The sequence below is a fragment of the Lepeophtheirus salmonis genome, chromosome 6 (genome assembly GCF_016086655.4).
Source record: "Lepeophtheirus salmonis chromosome 6, UVic_Lsal_1.4, whole genome shotgun sequence".
NCBI lineage: Eukaryota > Metazoa > Arthropoda > Copepoda > Siphonostomatoida > Caligidae > Lepeophtheirus > Lepeophtheirus salmonis.
In genome coordinates, this window is record NC_052136.2 from 38,387,876 (window position 1) to 38,405,620 (window position 17,745).

The following is a 17,745-nucleotide window of genomic DNA, read 5'->3' on the forward strand; positions in this document are numbered from 1 at the left end:
TAGCACTTAAAACACTCTTTACACATAAAAAAGTCCAAAATATACATTGAAAGCCACAATATCCGAATTTAAATTACACAACACAAAAAATACGTCAGCACAAATACATAACATACGTTTTTTCTATTGTTTTCTTTTGATGCTGTTTACATATATCGTTCGACTCTGAGCTCAACAAATGAATAAACTCAGTTTAAAGATTAAAAATAAGTTCACAAGCTTTATTTGCAACACGAAAATTAAGAGGTAATTCTTTGATCATTTTGTGAATTGGCGCACGGGGATTCTAAGATCTTAATCGGGTTGGCCTATTTTTCCTGGCGATGAAGATCGAGAAGAGTCGTTTAAAAAATAAATTCTAATTATACAATATTTCTTTATTATTAGTCAGAGACATGTATTATTTACTTGGTTTATTCAATGGGTTTATTACAGATTATAAGTTTTAAAAATATTAAACTAAAAGCACTTCTAACATATTTAAATAACCTATGGAATTGTTTAAGTATGAATCCTAGAAAAAAAATATATCCTTCTATTTTTTTAGTAGTGTAGTAAAAATAAATTCATTAGTTTATGAATATATGCCTTTATAAATGTGTATCTTGTCTTGTATAGGTACGATCGATTTACGCTACATGACGTTAGGAAGATAAAGTTTCGTGATAAAAAAGTTATTTAAAAGTTTTGTGATTGTTTGACTCAGTATTCAAAAAGGACACCATCAAAGAGTAAATGCAGTATATATTTTACAGTCTTTCTTCAATAAAGACAAAAACGCAAGCCTGGTGGCTCAAAATGTGAATAATGCTTATGCTCTTGATATTGAACAAACATTGACCCACAATTTTTGTTTTTTAGATTCATTCGAGTAATTTCTATGTCCAAGATCCCCACGCTCTGGATAACCAATTGTTGAAAATGTGGGTAAAATAATGGAGATCGTAGTGTCTGACCATCATGTCAGCACTGTTTTGATTGACAAAGAGAAAATCATTAATGGAAAATATTAATGTTATTTTTGAAGTTCCATTAAAATAATGGATTTCTTTTTATTGCAACTTATAATCTTTCCCTCCTGAGGTTCGATAAAGAAATGAAAAAAATCTTACTTATTATAAAGGATGATATCCGGTCTCCATACACGATCAAAGGGTAAACGTATCGTCCGTATCCCTCCAAAATCTGAGGCATTCCACGTGAGATGCGTATCCCTCCAGGTCTGCGTAATCCAACAATTTGTAGTAATGATTTGATTTTTTTCATCCACGTCAATAATGTGATGAAGAGAGACTCCAAGAGATACATCCAAAGGTGTAGAAGAGTTCTCTACTGGAAGAACACTTGGCTCATAATTTGAAAGGAGATATTTAGTGAGTCGGTACTCATACTCTCCTCCCAATGCTGGTCCTGAAAAAAAAATACAATATAATAAACTATAAAAACCCAGATGTATCATAAGTAGAATAAATTTGATAAATAAATGATGAGATATTTTGTGAAAGGGATTCAGAAGATTAATGGCAGTAGAGGGGTGCCACTTGTACAATGTATATATATATATAACTTAATAAAGTATATTATAGTATTCTCAGAAATGAGGAATATTGTAGGTATGTTGCAAGCAGTAAAGTACACAAAAAATATACAATTATGTTGGTTCTTGAGAAAGATGTTTGATTTATAACTCCTTCTACCTTCATATTTATCTTTTCATTACCCCTGTAGTGATGCAATGGATTACTAATCCGAACCAGTTTTCAAACAGCTAAGCTGAGAAAAACATTTTTTTTTTGCAAAATACGTTAAAGAATAAGTTCGTGAGCCGAGAATTTGTACTGACAAATAAGAAGGGAGAGATATCGGGCTACGAGATTTGGACGCAAGGGGAATAACAACTAAGGGACTTGTTGCCATCCCCATAAAACAGATATAACCTAAGAATAATACTAATAAATCATTCTGTTAAAAAGATCTGATGTGGCACAAAGAATATTACAATTTCTCCATTTCAAAAAATCTGCGTGGCCGTTTGAAAAAAGTAGAAAATGGAGGGTTTTGGATTTTTAAAATAGGTTTTACTGTCAGAAAACACTTTTCACACTACAGGCAAGATGGAATTTGCTGAAACACCCTCTATCAAGTAGCCGCTCCTAGCTTAAGGTAAAATATAAAATGTACCTTTTATAATTTAAAGAAAAATAATAATTACCTCATTGACAAATGCCGTCAAACTCACCTCTACCATTAGGAACAGGCCTACTTCTACCACTTCCTCTTTGTCCCTGCTATTACATGACTACTATTTCTTTTAACGATAGATTCACCCATATAATCCAGAATCACAATTGAAAAATATGATACATCCCTAGTGCATAACATTTGCGTTGCATTGCTGAGATATATCCTGCCAAATATGAATAATCAATCACTTTTTGTTGATGAGGGGTCATCATCAGTGTTCATAGTAGGACTGTGTTGTTTTTGCAAAAATAGCTGAATCGGAAGATTCTTAGAAACATCATTCTTTGTTTTATTACCATGTATGTTTTTTTATTATTCATATTCATAGCTATTCATAATATGGTCAATGGTTTTAATACCTCTTTAAAACACAAAGTTCGTAAAAAGAGATGAAAGAAAATCAATACCGTATGATGGTTGAAGCAATAATAATAGTTTCTATTTTTTTTTAGTGTGTAGTTATTGATCATACTATAGATGGATATTTGACATAATATTTATCATCATAGCCAAATATAAAGATTATTGGGGTGTTAAATGTTTTAAAGAGTATGTTCTATATATGTTTATGGAATACTTTAGTATGAATAAAATAAAAAAGTACATTTGACAAAATATTATATAATATTTTTGAGACACAATAATCACCTTCAACAGGGACTCCTTAGAGCCTTTGTACTCCTCAGTACAAAGACGAGAGCCTCATAATTAACACGAAAATAAATAAAAATTTTGTGGAACATTTTTTAGGGAAAAATTAAATCTATATTTTGCTCAGATTTTGCCTTTCAAATACAATCTAATCTAAATTGTAAAAATGTGAATGAATTTTTTGTCTATAGTTCAAAATTTGAGTGCTTTTGAAGTATTAATATTAATAATTTTTGATAGATATAGATAACGAATAAACGCTGGTATTGGACATATATATTGGATATATATTGCAGTGGGGTACTTTGCATGGTATTCTCTCTAAGAATCTCCATATTCCATAGTCCAGTGGCGAGCAGTCTGTAGATGAGGGGGGGGGGAAGGGGAGAAGCAGTTATAAATCGGTGATATTTTCCGTTCACCAAGCTCAAGTTGTTAGGGCTTAATGAGTCTTTTTGCCTTTCATTATAATTTGCATCCATCCAGGGCTTCACAGACTCTTTTTGAACCTCCTGGTACTCCTTTACTCTCACCTTGAGCCTACCAGTCATAAAGTCTTCAGTAACAATCTTGTTGTGCCTTCTACTCCCTGCCTCTACTTCCAGGAGAGGCTCTCGCCGCAGTTAATAAATATCCTTAACTTACAGTCAAGCACAGCAGAACAATTCACAATGTCCACAACCTCCTTTACAGAGTAATGGGTGAAAAAAAGATCTGCAATACGTGTTTTTTTTTCTCGATTGTCGTTGTTTGCTGACGTATTGGAAACAATCATAGAGCCTAAAATGAAAGTTGATGAATTTTTTAACTATTTCTTCAATATTACTCAACATCGGTTACAATTAATAAATTAGATTTCACATTAGACAATTTCCCTTGAAATGAGAAATCCTAAGATGTATACGTATATTGATCAATTCATAAAGTTGTTTTTAAAATCACAAATAATTGACTCAACCGAAAAAGCATAAAAACAAACTAAATTCAAATATTATTTTCGAAAGAAGGTGTAGAATGGTAAATATATATTTAGACCTTCCGTTTTACTATTCTTTCGGGTATATTTTATTTTAGAGCTACAACGTACTTATTTGATGATTTATTGGCTTCCTTATTTTATTAATACAAAGAAAAAAAACACACCTAAAAAGTCATTCAAATTTCTATTACTTGGTTTTAAAGCTTTTGCGTACAAAGAAATACTTTGACATGCTATATGGATTTTTCAGATTTTATTTCTGAAAAAGAAAAGTATAAATTGAGTGTCTATTTAGAAAACCAAAGGTTTTTGACAGCATTCTTGATAATTGAGCAAGACTTGAGAGTGCTTTCATTAACATATTTGATCAATTTATCATTTTCACTTTCTACTACGTCTAGAGCGTACACATATATGTATGTATGTTTGTATTTGTATAATAATAAATAAATATGTACACTTAATCCAAGGAGTACTTCTAAACATAGATGGAACGCGTATTCTTTTTCTCCTTTTTCTTATTTTTGTCAACTTAAGGAAAAGTTTCCATAATTACTAGAATAGTTATGAAGACAAAGGAAATTTAAATTAAAACAACCGTGTAATAAATGACTTACGAAATTTAATATAACTTTTTTATTAATGATTATTCCGATAACATAAAGTAAATAGATTAACAAGGGCAATTTAATTTTAATGAAGAAGCTATCTAAAGTATAATGTTTGTGTAAGGAAATCAACTGTATTTATTAGTAAGATTTAAATCAACTTCATGTACAACAACAACTAAATAGTTCAGGAGTAATTTTTTAAATTTTAATTATACATCACAATATCAACAATTATTTCTCGAAAAATCCTCCTTCCGCAGCCAAAATGGCCTCATTTCTGCACACCTTTATGACGTAGTCATTGGATACATTAGCCCATTCTTTCTCAATGGAGGCCTTCAAAATTGCGATGGGTTACTTTGTAAGCCATGCCTCCACGAGGCCCTGTATTCCTTAGTCCAGTGGTGAACTGTCCAATGATGGTGGGACCACATGTATAGAGGCCATAAATCGGTGAGGTTTTCCTTGCACCAAGTATGAGTTGTTATGTCCCTTCAGGGGAGTTGGTATCCAACCAAAACTTCCCAGCCTCTTGCATCACCTTATTATAGAGCGATGGATGCGGAGATGATCGCAAACGGATGGCTTTTTACCTCGAATGTCGTTGTTTCTTGACGTTTTTGTAACAAACAAAACAGCCAATGATAGCCAATAAATTTCAAAACATTTTATTAAATTATCCAATATCAATTGCAAGTAACAATGGCTCTTTGGAGCTCTAATTGTCGCAGTACGATATGCTTACGCACACAGTATGTAGTTCCTATATTAACATAAGAAAATCAGCCGTGGAATCCGGCTTTCAAATTGTTTGAGAAAGCTAAGTTATGAAGAATAATTGAGGCGCTTAGGATGATTAACATTGGAAAAAAGCAGAAACGTTCAAGATTTGATAATGATATATAAATAACAAAAACAAGTTGCTAATTTTACTTTAAAACAGAAATTCATTAATCATCCGTATAGTACAAGTTTTCTTTCAAGTAATTATCTAATACAGCTACCTTTTAATAGCAACTATAGCCAACAAAGTTTTTTTAGTAAATACAATTGCTCAAAATTGAAATTCTCGTCATGTTGATGTAAGATAATCTCTGTCAGTGTTTCGTAAGACAGGTTACCACGTCTGTCCTGCGTTTGAAGTGTAAACGTAATACGTGTATAGACAAACTATTTCTTAAAACATAAAATTTAAAAAACTCTAAACCTGAACAAATATCATAATATAATATAACGATTATAATATGCAAAGTTGTTGGGTGCTAACTCGCCTTTATTGTGTCTCAATTTCTTCATTTATATTTATACACTATCTACGTTTTTTAGTTTTAATATCAATACTATTAATATTTTTTGTCTTTGAAATAATACTTAAATTGACTGCTATTTACGATAATTTTAATTCAATTCCCTCTTTCAGTTCATAATGAACTATTATTCTTTAAAAAAATATCCCTTACTTTGTTAAAAAAAAAGAACAAAAATGTATAAGTTTATTATTTGCTTAATCCAATTTCTTAAAATATATACTTAAACTCCAAATATATATTAAGTATGAACGTCTAATATCAATAACTAATTATTGTATCAAAACAAGGCTCATTTTAATCCTTCTAGCTTAGTTTTGTTCAGCCCATTTTGAAGTATTGTTGTTAAATGAGTAATCTTATGTGATTATAATTCTTTATATAATAAATAAATAAACCATCATAACAGTCTTTTAATTTGGACTAAATTACACATTAAAAAAACAAAGATAATAATGATTTTTTTCAGCTTATTTAATGGACTTATTCTTTAAACTCTATCCTAGATATTTAATAATATAGAATGAATAAAAATTGGAGTTCAGGTATTTATTTGATACAACAGTCTAATTAATACAGAGTTTTTTTTTCCGAATCTAATTCCTTAATAGATAAAAGAGTGGGGTGAACTTTCCTGTAACCGTTTTTCCCAGATATGTCCAATTAGGAAACGAGGAATCCATTTAGGGAGGGGTTTACCAAAACATCTTGCCTAAATATCTAGATATGGTAGACATTTGAGGGACATTTGAGGGTATTGTAAATACAAAAATCATTTATATTTTGAAACTGTCATAAGTTTTACAATTTAAAAGATAATTCAACGCCTGATCATATTTTATAAAATAAATATATCTCAAGGAATAGTAACCTAAAATGTTTACTTTTTGTGCCCAAAATGTATGTCAAAATTATCTATATCTGTAAGCATTAGGTAACCTGGGTTTCTGTTGATTTGATAAAAAAAGGAAGATATTTAATTGTATATGAATGTGTTTCTTAGATAATTATACATTTTAAAGTTATTGCCAGTGTAACATGTCTCCTCCGTAGCAAGTATCCTCACTCTCCCTTCACAGTTTTATAATCAATATGTCTGAAAAGCTCCTTTAGTATTTAATATCCTTTAATTTACCTTTATTCGTCGTACTTTTTAATTTAACTACCCCGCAGTGCTACATAAAAAAAACGACGAACCGGATGACTAATTGAAAAAGTCCTTTATATTTACAATAATAAATATTTCCACATGCTCAATTATATGTTGCATTTTCAAGAGCGTCAAACGAAAGTGCAATTTTGATTATATTTCCATCAAATGGACAAAATCAACAAAAAACGTTGTATACAAGGAGGTTTTACAATAGAAATTTACCTATTCTATAATTAAAATTTGTAGCAAATCGTTTTTGTTCTAAATTTTAAGAGAAATAAGCTATTTTTCATTGGCTATCTTGAAGATAGTGTGTTCGTGCTAGTTATTATATGCATATATATATTAGTAAAAATCTATAGAATAACATTAGGATGAGGGATTTAAAACCTCCCAAGAATGTTACATCCCTTAAAATTCAAGTTCAAAGAGGACTTCAAACTTCGAATTAGTTAAAACTAGACTTTAGAATATTACAATGTCTCTTCAGATGAATTTTTAAAAGTTCGTACTTTTGTAGCAGAATCTTTATTATCAAGAACTTCAGAACCTCTAGTCTGGTGGCAATGTAGACGGATTATTTATCTTAAGCTGGATGAATTAATGAAAAAAAGGCTACGCATTATTGCTACTTCTCTCCCATCGGAACGTATCATCAGTCAAGGTAAGACAAATAATCTCTGAACGCAGAAATTGTTTAGGTCCAACTAAAGTCTGCCAGCCTGTATTACTTAATAGTAATTTGGATTAAGTTCAGTTTGACCCGAGATTTTTTTAAATATCAGTATGGATCACTCAGAAAAATTGAAGATAATTATTTTTATTGGTGTGAGGGGGGAGGGGGGGTATCTTAGAACTGAATCAGTGCAATGAAAATCTATAGTTTTTGGGAAAAAATCCGAAGAAATTTATTATTCGATATTTAATTTTTCAAATTTTTTTCCCAAAAAATTTTAATTTTTGGATTTTTTTTCACAAGCCCCCCCCCCCAAATGTATCTAAATTTGGCATGGAAAAAGTTGTAAAGTAATTTAACCATTTTTACACATTTCCTTTTACTTATCGATTTCTAAAATACTGATTTTTAATCCACCCTAATGTTTATAAACTGTATGAATTTAAAAATATATGTGTATGCATATTTAAATATTTTATTATGTATTTACCTATTTATTTATGAGGGAATTTGTATTATAATAGAATAAGCTATGAAGTTACGTTTTCGTTGATCTTATATTGTACATTTATACAATATTCAAATTCTCATTGATTTTAACGTTTGTAAATGGTGGAACACATACATTTCTATGATTTTTTTGTTTTATTGAATATGTTGCCCGTCAGCACAAAAACATATCAGAGTGACTTTTCTGGCAATCGAATCTGTATTACATTTTTGGTTTGTTAACACATTACATCATGATTTTGAGTCTACATAATATCGAATTTTATAAAGTTCTTTTATTCATGGGATTTAATTAGTGACTTGTTACTAAGTGTTGCCAGTTAGACATTATAAACCGGTTCAAAAATCTAAATGATTATTTTGACATGTTTAATTAATTGTTTGTATAGTTTCATTCAAAAACGCACTTTTTTCGCTGGTAAAAATGTCTAATTTTGTGCCTACAAACTACTATGTGCGGACATCATTGATTTTCTGTTACCAATTGAAGAAAAATGCTTCTCAAGCCTATCAAATGCTTCAGGAAGCTTATGGTGGACATGCTCTAAGCAGAGTACGGTTCTTCAGGTGGTTTGAAAAATTCCAAAGTGGTGATTTTGAGGTGAGACATGAAGAGCGCGGCCGTCCACTGAAACTGGGACCAGTGTGGTGTCATATGGTTTGAACTTCTACAACCCAATAAAACCGTTAATGGTGAGCACTACGAACAACGATTGGCCGATTAGAACCATGCTATATGCCATGAACGCCCAAAAATATGAAGCCAGGAAAAACAAGGTAATTTTCCTTGATGACAACACACCACATTGCTCTATAGCCACCCGCCAGCTTGTTGAATCGTACAACTGGACACCTATTGCTCATACAGTTTACTCACCAGACCGGGTGCCTTCCGATTATCCCCTGTTTACATCGATGGGCCACGCACTCAATGATTTACGCTTTAATTCTCACGTTGAAGCCAAAAAATGGATCGATGGCTGGTTTTGTTGTTCGATCACCTCACAAAAAGTTTTTCTTTAATTTTTTCCAAGAGAAGAACAACCCACTTGCTAACATTTTCATGATGAAATAGATGGTGCACCATCCATGATAGGTCGTCATCGTTGCTAATTGTAAGATATAATCCCAAAATTCAATTAAATTAATTTACTGTTGTAAAGAAATTATACTAATGATTTCAAAGTTAGATCTGTTATCTCCATCTTCCTATCTAAGTGTAAGTTAATGAAACAAAATTTATCCCTCCATAAACTTTAACAGTTTCCAAGACGCTATGAATTGGATAAAGAAAACAACAGATCAGATTATCACCTTTAAACGTAGTGTGCTCCTCTGAAAGAATCGTAAAGATACATGTATGAACGATATGAGGATTTATATAGTTAATAGTACCAGACTGGGTTGTCAATCCATCCGAAGAAGTCAGCTGTGAGGAAACAAGAGAGGTAGAGAAAAAATTATTTGGAATCAAGAACGATGGATACATTGTACAAGTTTACCCGCACGCCATACTTTCTTTTTATATCGTGAAATTAGAGATAATAACAATGTATTCAAGTATTGCAACCTTTATTAATAAGGAAATAACTTGACACAGCAAAGAATATGTTATTGGATGCCGAGGAGAGGGATCTAATTTTTTCCCCAGATATTTGGACAATTAACACTTTGGGGGGGGGATTATGTGAACAGAGTTGTGATGCCGCAGGAGATCACAATGGTCATAAAAGATGAATACTAAATTGATATAACAACAGCTGCAAATTGCAAAGTGTTTCCGTCCCTTGAGTTTTAAAGAAGATTATTTGGTAGATCCAAAAAAGGAGAAAAGTCATGCATGAAACAGAGGGAAAAATAACGCTTCTTTAATATCTGAAAGATCCAGATAGGCTCCAAGTGTGGAAAAGAGTTATTCCAAAAGATTAGACGAATTTCTCCCAATCATTTAATACAATTAAAATTTGCTCCTTACATTTTCTAGATCAATATTTCTTGACAGAATCGATAGATTCTGATAGTTTCGAAATAGAAGCGAAAAGATTCAAAATATACGAATAGAAATTAAAATATGACACCATTCCTTGTTGATTCCAAAACTGTCCTTCTTATTTATCCAGACATCAACCAGATCAAAGGAGCGGTAGAGCAACTACTCAAGCACGTTTCCAAGAAGAGTATTGGTCATATTTTAAATGTTTTTGTTTGTGTTTTTATTAGAAATTCATATTCACAATTGAGCTTACAGTTTTTAGATATATATTATTAATAATCAATCGCAGATATTGAAAATGGACTTTTATTTGCCAGATTTCACTTTGATTCTGTTCATGAAAGAACAGTTATAGAGCATCAATTACAAATATTTCACGACAAGACATTCATCATGGCCCATGGGATTTTCGATTACTTCTCAGTAGAGTGCATCATATAAAGAGCAGGAAAGGGACTATCCAATCGATGTTTCAAGTACTAAACATCTTAGCTTTTTTGAACAGCTACATAGTTGAGGAGGAAAAGAAGAGGGACAAGGTGGCCCATTTCAAAGTCATATTGGATGTACTCACAAGTAAGGCAGAATGTATTCTTACGGGTGAAATTTTCAATGCAAAACTCAATTTTTTGTTTGAAAAATTAAGCCTTGCGATGAAAGAGGGGCAAGGCCTTAGATACTTGTAAAATGTGGAACTAAAAATTAATATTTTTATGAAAAAATTAAAAAATGAATATAATAGTGAAATTCATAAAACTTAAAAAAGAAAACCCTTTGCCTTAATCAAGAATATTTTTAACACAAAAAATAACAAATTCAATTAAAATAATAATTATTTAAATGATTTGTAAAAAATTGTTCTATAAAGTATAATATGAGGTACTACTATTTTTTTGAGTTATTTTATATAAATAATACAACTTTACTACATATAATTTTGGCCCAAACATGCAAGAGGGAAAAAATAACATTCGTTCTATATAAATAACGTACTCATTGGATCAAATCAGACAACACTGAAATCGGTCATTGAATCAATTATACTAGTAATAATTTGGTGTGGAGTTAATGTTAGCTTATATAGATGCGTGTGTTGAAAATAAAAACACAATTTAGGGTGTCCGCACCTCCTGCTTTCTCTTTCTATGTCGAAATTGGCGACAGTGACAGCACATAGTTGAAATTCAAATATCAACCTTTTAATAATAAATAACTAACTTTGTAAGGCAAATAATATATTAATGGAATAGGAACAGAAGGGTTTCCACTTTTTTTAGATATTCGGACAGTTAGCACTTGAAGTGAATCATGAAAGTAAATGGAAGATCTCATTATGTGGAGGAGGTTCTAAGTTTGTCTCTCATGAAGTATTCCCGAGAGGTGGAGACCCAGAGTCAATCTGTGGACTGAGGGATGAGGCTGGAGGTGATCACATCTCATTAAGTAAAGACCTACGACTTAATCTTGTATCAATCATGAACCATTTAGGTATCATTAGAGGAGGAACATCATAGCTATACTAGAGAGGAACTTCCATGTCATCAAATCCATTAAATCCTGAAATAGGAAATTACTATAAACAAACAATAGTAGAAACATCCTGTAAAAACTCCAAATATTCGTTATTTCTACGTGGAAACTTATTTAGTCGATATCTTTCTTCAATAATTCATACTTCAGTTCAAAATTATATCATTATTATTAAAAGGTAACAAACATTGATTTAAGACTCTGTCGCTATCACCAATTTCGAGAAAGAAAGGTAAAGTATGACTTGTGGGCAAACTTATACATTGCACCCCAAAAGCTACATTAAGCTAAGCCCAAAGTTCAGGATATCATACCAAGATTAAAAAAAAAAGTATATGCCTCTCTCCAATATTATAAAATAAGATGAAAATATATTTAATTGCTTTTCTATCAACATATTTAGTAGAACGGCAAAATACATCCATACCATTATTTTCATTTTGAGAAAAAAATTAATATATATATAATTGTCTATGGAGGGGATTTGGGAGTTTTATAACTTTTTATTGAAGCCATGGGGGCGCTAGTCTGAAAAAGTTTTAGAAAACCTGATGTATACTCTATTTATTCCATAGTCACATATTTGCATAAATAATATGTGGACTTTTCATAATGGACCATTTCATAAAACATTAAAAAAATAATTCTATATTAGACAAGGATATTTGTTAAATATTTCAACTTCATTAATTATTTTGATATATGCATGTATATAATTGTATAATGTGCATAATACTTAATGTAGCTTACTTTTTGTGTAGATGGGTCTAAAATGTTACCATCAATAGATTGAGTGTTTGTAAAGTTTTTACTGAATGGTTATAAATTATAGGTATTAAGTAATAATATTTTATGAAACTTCAAACTAATTTGTACTGTTATTTTACAAACTTCACACGTATTCTATACGTGCTCTAAAGTTTATAAAATCACAATTCCTGATAATCTCTAGAGTCTAAATTATTATTTTGCATAGAGCATAGACACTAGACATTTGAGTTCATTGACAAGTCTTGTGAATAGTCACTTAGATCAGAGAGAGTTTGTGCGTATCGTCGTTTCTTGGTGACCAGTGCTAAAATAATGTTCATAAACTTATGAATGAACTAATAATTTAGCTATAAGTCATACAACGTTTGATCCATTTCATAAGTTGTTCATCATGTTTAATATCTTAAATTTATAATATTTTCTTTATACCTGGCACAATTATTTACGACTTATAACTACCTATAGCTATAAATTAAATCTATATTTATAGTCTCTATACTCAAATGACTCAATATTACTGATATAGGCTATAAAATATATTATTACAAAATTGTTTGTTGGAGTCGGAGTCGATGAGATTCAAAATATTGGAGTTGTGCATTTTTTGTAACAGCTTTGTAGCCCTGGTATTTAATCAATTGTGCTTAAATATTGAATTATTATTTTATAATTGTAGGAAATTGTTCTTAGCTTAACAAGAGCTAATTCATCCATCAACATTCAGAGCATTGACAAGGGTGTAATAAATAGAAAAATATACAGCTGTAAAAAAAAAAAAACATGTTAAAATTTTATATTATTGAGGTATCGTCTACATAGATTTATGTATTCCAATATTTGTAATCTTTATTGTATCTCTTTAACTTTCAAGTAAAAATAATCAAAATTAGTTGGTATTGTGCCAATTACTCAACTATTGCTAAGTGGTGGACTATTTAATAGTATGGTTATTTTCACTTCTAGGTAAGATTTAATTTAAATTTAACGGATCAACGTTCAGAATATTATTAACACAGTTTCATTCTCAATACATCAATAAGTTAATCAGAGGTAAAAAAAAACAAAAAACCTTTAGATTTCCAGCTCAAGTTGAGTCTGAAGTCTTTAATAAGTAGTTCAATTTGTTTGAATATTTTTTAGTCCAGTTCGAGTACTCAGATCTCATTTCAAAACATATTTTAAATAAATTGTCCAATGTATTAAGGCTTTTCTTGATTTCAATATAAAATAGCTTTTACCTTAACTCAACTTGTACTAGTCCAACTTGAGTCATGAGTCATAGCTAAAGGAATTAAGAGGGAATTATAGGTGTCCAGGAAATCAATCAAAAATGTTTTTTCTAGGCACCAAAGAACCCTTCTAATATACCCCAGAATGACCTTCTAACTGATGAACTTTCAAAAGCACGCTTTATGTGAGTGGCCTACCTACAAAATGGAAGCACGACGTCATTAGCTAATTATTAATTTAAAATTTTAATAATAATTTATTCCCCATTTTAAAAGAATAGTTGATTAGATGCAATCCAACAACTATAAAATGTTCATTATTCAAATTTTTATTATCGAAGCTGTAAATATGAAATATATGTATAAGATACAATAAATTCATAAAAATATAATATTAAATGTGTGTTACATCTGTAAATAATGACATAGTATTTGCAATACCATATAAAATATGAAAAACAACAAAAATATTTTAATGGGTTGTATCCATGCATAAATTTTTTGAGTAATGAATTAATATATTCAAAACAGAATTATATTTATTTATGATCTGCAAGTTTTAATAGTATTTTTCTTTAACAAAATTAAAGATTCATTCCTGGAGTTAATTTTTTTTGACTCTCGAAATAAATAAATACAACGTCTTAATGGAATAAATTAATAACTACTTCAATTAAAGGTTGACATAACAATAATTGTTCACTTATATTTATGTATAATGCAGTTTTTTGCATGTTTTTAATGGGTCCCTACAACGTGGGGTCTAGAAGATTGAAACTTTGCATGTGTGCCTCCTTTGAACATCTCATATAATTGGGCTTATTCTATAGCCAAAAGAAAGAAAAAATGTTTTTTGGTGCCTCAAGGGTATTAAATAATGTGTTTGGTTATAAATCAAAATGTGACTGGCGTCTCAAAAACTACTTTACAAATTATTGTATTTTCTAAGTTTATTTAAAATCAAAAAAGTTATGGGCAAAAAAAGAAATCGGTGGAAAATGCACTTTTTTTTTTCAGATACAAAATATTTAAAAAGACAATATAATATTGGATTCGTAGATTAAAATAGAGTTGGCAAAATTTGTTTTGAATATTCGTTTATATTCAAGTGTGACCATACCTTTTTTTTACTAAAATATCTGGCATTTTCTGAATCATTTCCAATTTTTGTCATTTTTCATAAAACATTAATTTTCTAATTTTATAAAATTTTGTAAACTAGTTGTAAACAGTATTTTCAATCTCCAGAACATAATTTTTTACATTATTTCCAAAAGTGAACCAGTTATTCTGGATTATTTATTCGATGACATTATTCTCGATAACTTTTTTTTATTTGCGTGTATGAAATTTTTTTGGTGGGTTTGTGTTCCTGTTTGAAATGGCAATAAATTCAATTATTATTTTTTTTTTCCAAAATTAGTTTTTTCTTCGTGAATTTCCATTTGGTAACTTTTTGAAAAAATACACGATTGATTTTTCATTTAGACCAATTTTTTCATGGGTATATGTTGTTCGAAGTTTATAACACCATTTCTTTTAAATTCATGATAATGCATATTTACTCGTATAATGTATACCTATTATTACATCAGTCAATAAGACCCGAGCCTAACTAACAGATGGTCCCACTAACAAAATAAGTTAAAATTAAGGGATTTAATTTAAGTAAATTTTGTGATTCTTAAAAACGATGGATTCAAAGCAATTTCGTGTGTTGATTTATCATTGTTTTTTTTAAGGGAATAAACCACTGTTCAAGCTCCAACTAGGCTTGAAAAATGTTATCTAGACTCTGCCCCCATCAAACGATGGTTTGCCGATTTCAAACGTGGTCGTACGGAAACAAATGATGATGAACGCCCTGGTCAGCCAAATGAGGCGGTTATTCTGGAAAACATTGAAAATCATTTATCGCATTAATCGCAAAATGAAGTTGCAAGAGATAGCTGACACTCTGAAGTTATCAAAAGGCAGTGTTTACACCATTATACACGAACATCTGGGTATGAAAAAGCAGTTTTCTAAATGGGAGCCGCATTTGCTCATACCAGAGCAAAAACAACAACGAGCAGATAATTCAATAAGCTGTTTCATGATATTCACGGAAAATAAAAAGGAGTTTTTGTGTTAGTACATCACCTGGATTCACCAATTCACTCCAGAATGAAAGAGACAGTCAGCAGAGGTGTGTTTAGACGGAGAAAGCCGTTCAAATCATCCAAAGACTCAAACCTCAGTTGGGAAGGTAATAGTCTCTGTATTGTGGGATTTGGATGGAATTTATTCATTGACTACTTGGAACATGGGAAAAAAATCAACAGTTATATCGGTTTGTTGGATCGTTTTAAGGCCGAAATTACCAAGAAGAGATATCATTTGAAAAAGATAAATGTGCTCTTTCACCTAGACAATGCACCGTGTCATAAGTTAATAAAAACGTCAGCAAAATTGGTCGAATTTGGTACAACTTACAACTATACCCACCGTATTCTTCAGATCTGGCCCCCAGCGACTACTGGCTCTTCCCAAAACTCAATCAGATGCTCCGTGGACAGAGATTTGGTTCAGATGTGGACGTAAATGTTAACCCTGAGGCATATTTTGAATGTATCGATAAATTGTTATACACCCGTTGTATCGAAAAGCTAGAGAAACGTTGGAATAATTGTATCGTTCTAAAAGGAGAAAATATTGATGAATAAAAATGTTTTTTTCTTATCTAGGCCCGGGACTTATTGAACGATGTGTTATACAGGCGCAATCGCAGCCTTCTTTAACTCTGCAATACCTCTCCTCTCGATCATTGAAATCTTTACGACCTTCAAAGCGGTAATAATTATTCATAATTCTAGAGGAGAGAACACCTTACTATACATAAAGTGCAAAAACACATAAAAAATGGAGGATTTGTAAAAGAAAGAAGTCCTTTTTAATTGTAGGCTGAAGTGATGATTAACATTGGAGAAATTCTATTCTACATTAGGTAATCCAGACAACTTGTTTTGGTGGATAGCAGCTTAGCTGCCATGACGATTCATTAAAACATATATATGCAGCTGTGACCAGGGTGAAATAGAAATGAAAAAATACCTAGACAAGATATCATAAATTATAATCTGTGTCCAACTAGAACTTACAATTATAACTTCGTATAGCCCTTAGGGTTACTTTCAACTTTTATGAGCACAGAGAAATGTTCTATCTGATTTCGTAAATATCAATGATATTTTGTATTTAGTAGACAAGAAAGTTAACTCCTCCAAAATGAAATAATAATGACATCAGCTTATGTGAATAAAAATAATTTTTCAATTTCCCAACCCTGTAAAACGGCCAAGCTAAAAAATGCACCCGATTTTTGTTACTAGTTAACAAAGGTAATTTTCAGGGTTTTTTTTTGTTTTGTTTTGTTTGGACATAACAACAGGTTATATTTTTTACAACTCTATATGGAAGTATGATGTGTTAAACTTTGACGTATTTAATTCAAACCAGCTACGAGGAATTAAGCCAAAAACCAAAAGTGTTGCGACTATTCCCTGTTGATATAAAATTAATTACCAATTGTAAAATTTGTTTTACCCACAAATCCCAACAAAAGTAATCTATAATATTTTTTATTTCCCTTCCTTTTGTCAGGGGTGAACAATAGAAGTATATTGCATAGTTACCTGCTTACTTTTTACACAGTATTTTAAGTAAAGTTTTAATTTTTTTTTTTTTTGCTCCTAAAACAACTTGACCGAATCGTGAAAGTCATGGTCCTTCTTGGAAAGTTTCCATATATCTTTGTGTATCATTGCTCTTGTTGTAGCGCCGACCCTCCAAAATGTTTATAATGCTATTAATTACTTCAAATAGTAATTCGAGATGGAGTACCGATTGTGAAGAATGAATATGTACTAATGACAAATGTTTATATATAAAAAAATTAATTAGTGATAAAAAATCGTATTGTCAACATAATTTCTGCATAAATATAAATTTTCAACAATTTCAAAAATCATATATTTTTACAATATTTTATAAATAAGAACAAATTATTTGTCCATTATTTTTATTCTAACAAGTACGAATACTTATTCTTA

General features: G+C 30.6%; 1 protein-coding gene across 4 annotated transcripts in view; it reads right to left on the minus strand.

Moving 5' to 3' along the window:
* The window catches only part of LOC121120774 (neuronal acetylcholine receptor subunit alpha-10), a 301,885-nt gene that overhangs the window by 46,128 nt on the left and 238,012 nt on the right, over positions 1-17,745 (minus strand). For all 4 annotated transcript variants that reach the window (XM_071889406.1, XM_040715645.2, XM_071889405.1 and 1 more), the window contains exon 2: positions 1,113-1,410. In XM_071889406.1, the coding sequence (XP_071745507.1) occupies positions 1,113-1,410 (298 nt within the window). The remainder of the gene's footprint in view (positions 1-1,112; positions 1,411-17,745) is intronic.